Source organism: Myodes glareolus, chromosome 2, assembly GCF_982192425.1.
Source record: "Myodes glareolus chromosome 2, mMyoGla1.1, whole genome shotgun sequence".
NCBI lineage: Eukaryota > Metazoa > Chordata > Mammalia > Rodentia > Cricetidae > Myodes > Myodes glareolus.
Genome location: NC_142027.1, coordinates 6724812 through 6730811, shown reverse-complemented (window position 1 = coordinate 6730811; position 6000 = coordinate 6724812). Strand labels below are relative to the sequence as shown.

Sequence of the window (6000 nt, the reverse complement as noted above, 5' to 3'; positions counted from 1 at the left end):
CATTTATTTAAAACATTATTGACAGAATATAGACAATTCTCCCACACCAGGACTTCCAGGGCTTCTGTGATTTCCTGGGGGCACAGCAATCAGCTTTCTTAGGTTTTCCCATCATGCACTAGTGGATGCTAGTGCTTCAATGCCAGACTCAGGGGTCCTCATCCTTAGGGTGGCTGCCCAACCAGGATACTCGACATCCCTAAGGCTCTAACAAGCTTCTCTACACCTGAAGATGCAGCACCCACTGCCATCCCCTCAAAGAGCCGCCTCTGAGGGGCTTGTTCCCCTGTCACAGACCAACCCCGTGGGCCAAGCTGCCAAGCCACTCTTTATTGAGCTCTCATTAAACCACCCGCATAAATATATAGAATAAATACAAAAACAGCACTTTTAAGAAGTCTTTGCTTTGAAGAGCACCCTGCCCAGTGTTCTGGGCTCAATTCCCCCCATGCACGTGGGTCTCTGCCTCCTCCCTGCATCCGTCAGCGGTCCCTTGCGGGCCAGCAGCCCTGGCAGAGGCCTGGGGAAGGAATTCATACGTAGTCATTCAACCTGTACCCACTGTGCGAGGCTGAGGTCACCGAGGGGGCACGGTTGTCCTTGTAGGCTGCTGGTGGGTGGTAGGCAGGGGCGGTGGCTGTGGTGGTGGCCCCAACTCTGGGTTGGGCCTGGTAGGGCCTGTAGGGAGCCTCATCCTGGCAGGACAAACAGAGCAGGGTGCCTCCAATGAGGGACAGAGACGAAGAGATGAAACCCAGGTACAGGGCCTGGCCGATCTCAAACTTCATGCCGCTGGGCAGTAGCGGGTTGTAGAAATTCTGCACCACGTCATTCGTGGTCCAGGACACGGCCACCATGCAAAGCAGGCCGGCCAGCAGGAAGAACGCGCCCCCCAGCACCGCGAAGGTGGTCTTGGCGGGTGTGCCCTTGGCACAACGAGTGCACTTCATGCCCACCACAGCGAAGGCGGACGCCATGCCCGACAGCAGGCAGGAGATGACCATGAGCGCCCGCGCCGCCTGCAGGTCCCGGGGCAGTGCCAGCAGGGACCGGTAGATCTGGCACTGGTAGATGCCAGTGCTGTGCCACACACACTCCATCCACAGCCCCTTCAGGTAGGACACGGCAGTCAGGATGTTGGTGCCCACGTGGGCCGTCCTCCGCCAGTGCGGCAGGATGGTGGTGATGAGCGTTCCCACCATGCCTAGGAAGCTAAGCAGGAAGCCCAGAAGCTGGACGGCTGTGCTGGCCATGGCCAAGGGCCCCCGCTAGCTGTGCCAGGCAGCGCCTGGGTCCCTAGGGCTGGGTCTGGTCCTTAGGTGCCTGCAGGTGGCCTAATAAAGTGAGGAGGAAAGGGAGGGTGAGAAAAGGGAACTGGGTTAAATATTATCTCGATGCATTTATTTCTGCAACTGAAACGCTTTTCCATAGGCAGTTGGTATGATAATTTACATATCCTAAAAATAAAATGGTTTTGGGGACTTCATAGGGTGGAAGGACAGAGCTGGAAGAGAGAGATGCAGGTCCCAGCAGCCTGTGCTTCCTGGAGCCCCCCAGGGACTGCATGTCAGAGCCTCCATTCTGAATGTCTCCTGGGTCCTACTCGTGGGACGGAGGTGGAGGAAGTTCTGCCTTTTATCTAACCTCAGCCTTTTCTGTTACACCTGAGCCTTCCGTTTGGTCAGTAATTAGTAATAACAAATGTTATCCACACAGCTTGGGCTGACTGGCACGTGTTAAGGTGTGTGCATCAATTGTGACTTAGAGAACAGCCTGGGGAGGCTGGGTCTCTAAGGGGGTGACTTTCTCAGGCGCCCCAGAGGCTGCTTTGGAATTCAGAGCTGATGTGACATTAAGACTGCTGGCTCCTGCCCAGGGACAGGATTCCCAGGTGGCCAGGGGCTTAGGGCCCAGCTGGGCTTTGCTAGCCGCTAAGGTACCCCAGGGTGAGGAACTCCCTCAAGCCCATCAGGTCAGTCCCCAGCTGTCCCAGGTGGCCACGGTCTGCAGAGTGGAAGATCCAGTATGGCTGACCCCTGACCCTGAATTCTAGGGCTTGTCCAGCCTTGTCCACCTTTCCTTGTGAAGGTTACCCATTAAGGGGAGGCTGGACTGCCTGAGCCTGCAAGGCTTGGTGAGTGGATCAGTCTTGGGAGGTCTAAGTGTGTATTTATGGAAAGCAAGGAGGGCTAATTTTAGAAATCATTAGGTTGCTATTTTTAATTTAAGGATTTTCTAATTTAAGAAGTGTTAATGAGCCCCCTACCCCCACCTCCAGCTCCCCCCACCTTCCCATAGCAGCAGCTGGCATCAAATGATCCTTCCCAGCCTTGCTTCTCACTTTAAGGCTGTTCATTCAGTAGAAAACATATTAACTGAACGTCTCCTTGGAAACCGCGTGACTCTCCTCTCTAGCTACTGAGGAAGGCTCGGCCCTGCACTACTGTTTGCGTTGGAAAGGCCCTGCCACGTGCTGGAGCTGTGTGGGATTGGCCTGCCCAGGGTTGACTTTGGAGTCCCCTTTGGGCTACTGTTTTCCCCACAGGCATATGTACGCCTGTGGAAACATTTGCAAGGGAGATGCGGGTCCAAGACAAAGGGTTGTAAAAGTCCTTAGTGGGCCAGGTGGGCAGAGTGGCATCTGACAGGGTGAAGCCCTTAGGTCTTGCACAGGTGCTCTGAATGTGTGTGTACATGTATGAGTGTGTGTATGTGTGCATGAGTTGGTGTGTGAATGTGTGCATGCACATGTGTGTGAGTGTGCATTCATGCATGAGTGTGTGTGTATATGTGTATGCATGAGTTGGTGTGTGAATGTGTGCATGCACGTGTGTAAGTGCATTCATGCATGAATGTGTGTGTGTGCAGGAGTGTGTGCATGCATGTGTGTGAGTGTGCATTCATGCACGAGTGTGGTGCGTGAGTGTGTGTGCATGAGTGTGTGTGTGTGTGTGTGTGTATGTGTGTGTTCGTTTCAGGGAATTCCCTGCACCCTAAAGTGTTTCAGAGACTGTTGTTACAGCTCCGTACTTCCTGTAACTTTGTTACAGCTCCGTACTTCCTGTAACTTTGTTACGTGATAGCCTTGCAGGCACTGATGGTTAAATAGACAGGACTTTCTGTATCACTCAGTCTCTCACCAGGTCTGTGACAACCACAGGCAGGTAGTTAACGCAGCCAGCACTAAATGGCAAGATAGCATCCGCTGTGCGCATTCAGGACACCAGTGGGAGATGTCTCCCACCAAGTCACACAGAAACATCACCTTGTTACTGAGTCCCACGTCTGTACACCTGAGTAAAGAAAACTTTTCTAAACAAGAGAGCTTGTGTTGGTGAGACATAAACCCTGATTTGCAGTGCAAGGCCTCAGAGGTCATTTCTGCTTTGGTAAGTTGCAGGAGCCTGCAGATTTGGTGTAAAACACTGAAAGTCACCTGGATTGCAGGATTTCTAAGCCTTTCCCAGGAGGCATCATCTCACTATTCAAATTCTCTCTCTCTCTCTCTCTCTCTCTCTCTATTCAAATTCCCTCTCTCTCTCTCTCTCTCTCTCTCTCTCTCTCTCTCTCTCTCTCTCTCTCTTCAAGACAGGGTTTCTCTCTGTAGCTTTGGAGCCTATCCTGGAACTCTCTCTGTAGACCATGCTGGCCTCGAACTCACAGAGATCCGCCTGCCTCTGCCTCCTTAGTGCTGGGATTAAAGGTGTGCGCCACCACCGCCCAGCAAATTCTTTACAAATACAGGTGATTCAGACTAGCAAGCTGGCTCGGTGGGTAAATGCTTACTGCCAAGGCTGATGGGCCGGAGTTCCATCCCTGGGATCTAAATGGTGGAGGGACAGAACCAGCTCCTTCGAGTTGTCCCTTGACCTCTATCTGCCTGTTCCCTCCCCACATACATGCACATACATACATGCATGCATAACACACTAAATGAATAATTTTTAAGGATGCAGATCATAAACATTTTAAGAGAAAATAACTGAATTTCAGTTAAAAAAAACCCTCAGTATTTTCATAGCTGTTTTTTCCTAGTTGCATAGATCTGTTAGGTTATTTTTCATTTTTCAAAAACCTGCCTTACAAGGGCAAAGTATAAGAACAAAGAAAGCTAAAAGAAAAAGTGTATATCCCACTGAGCAATATAAGGAATTTTTTAAGTGTTAAATGATTATTGAATAGAAATAGCTGGTATTTTTGTGTGGTGGGGAAAAATTTCTATAGAGGATGTTATGGGTTGATCTGTAGCTACCAAAATAGATACGCTGACATTCCAGGACCTCAGAATGTCACCTTCTTTGGAAATAGGGTAATTACACATGTGGATGAAGAAAGACATGCTGGAGGAGGCTGGGCCCCTAGACCAGCAGGTTAGTGTATTCAGAAGATAGAAGGCAGATGAGTTAGAAGACATTGTGTGGAGGACGAGGTGGAGTTTGGAGGGTGTGTCTAGAAGCCCAGAACGTTCCAGATCCAGCGTCTGCCGGAAGCTAGGAGAGAGCCATGGGGCAGGCTGCCCCCACAGCTATCAGGAGGAACACCCCTGAGGAGCTGAGGCCCCAAACTTCTACAATCAATTTCTGTTTGTTAAACATCCCCAGCTACTCCTACCTCCCCCAGCACTGTCTGCCTAGCTCAGGGGGTTAGACAAAAGCACACCCGAGTCTCCTGAGCAGAGCGCGTGACTCTGGTGACTTCATGCCTGTCACGACAATAATCAAAGCGGCCTCTACCGTCATGTCCCCAAATGTAGACGGGAGATGAGAAGAAAGATCTGGAAAATCTGTAGATGTGAAGTTCAAAGGCAAGCCTTGTCTATGTGGCCACACAGGGATCAAATGACTGGTCTTCTCTACTTTAATAATAATAATTTAACCTATGAAGACTTTGAAACTGATATTGGTGTTCAGCTTTTGGCTGCGCCCAATTGCTTTCTGTCCTTCTTAGGTTGGTTGTCTGTTTTCCTTTCTCATTTCTTAAAAAAAAAAGACTTATTTGTTTATTATGTGTATGTATGTGTATGTGTGTGTGGGCTGCCCATGCAGGCCAGAGGGGGTCGGGTCCTTGGAGCTGGAGTTTCAGTGTGAGCCGCCTGGTGTGGGTACAGCAGTCATCAGTAAGCAGCGGGCACTCTCAACCGGTAAGCCGTCTCTCCAGTCCCCACCCCCAACCTCTCCGACAGTGTCTGAATTACTGTCAGTTTTTCTTAAATCAACATGTCTGGGTTTCATAGATCATAAAAACCCAAATTTGGGGTGTGGGCCAGGTGTGGCTAAGGTGACTCTGTGGCTGCCCTGTCTTTACCTTGGGAGTGTAATAGAGCTCATCAGAGGCCCCCTTCAGTTAGGGCCTACATCAAGATAGACAGACAGCTGGGCGGGAGGGAGGAGGGGGAAGAGAAAACCCCAAACCAAGCCACGGGACACTGTCACGGCCGGTTGGAAACCTCCAGGGGTAAGACAACACAGCTGGTCTCTGAGTTTTGCGAACCTCTGGAAGTGACTCATTTGAGCGTGGAACTGGGGGCATATGGCTACAGTTTTGAATGCGGTGCCAAGTGGGAATACGAAGCCAGGATTTACTGAAGCTAAATAAAATATCGTGGACATTGTTTCAGTCTCGTTCTCTGAGATGTACCTTGAGCCCAGGCTAGTTACTCCTCAGGTGCCAAGCATTCGCGGTGCTGGGACCTGTTGTTGCTGGTACTTCCACTGATGGTGAATTCTTAGTCAAATCTACCCTGTGTGTTTTGTTATTTTCATTGACGGGCAGGAAAGCTGACATTTAAAGTCATTGAGTGTCTGGGCTGAGCAGGGAGACCAACGAGGAGAGGACTGTGACGCTTGGGTGAGAGACATTGGGACCAGAAGAGCGTGGAGATGACCAGGTGGGGTCTTAGAAAAGGCAAGGCTGACAGGGAGAGACAGGTATTGAGAGTGACGGCCTTGGGCACCGGACAATGGATGGGGAAGACAGAAGGGATGCTGAGGATTGTGGCTG

General features: G+C 50.6%; 1 protein-coding gene across 2 annotated transcripts in view; it reads right to left on the bottom strand.

Annotated features, from left to right (window-relative positions):
* Positions 1 to 310: 310 nt before the first annotated feature.
* Positions 311 to 6000, bottom strand: part of Cldn14 (claudin 14) — an 85039-nt gene continuing 79349 nt past the window's right edge. For both annotated transcript variants that reach the window (XM_048422846.3, XM_087898971.1), the window contains one exon: positions 311 to 1334. In XM_048422846.3, coding sequence (XP_048278803.3) covers positions 534 to 1253 — 720 coding nt within the window. In that variant the 5' untranslated portion in view covers positions 1254 to 1334 and the 3' untranslated portion in view covers positions 311 to 533. The remainder of the gene's footprint in view (positions 1335 to 6000) is intronic.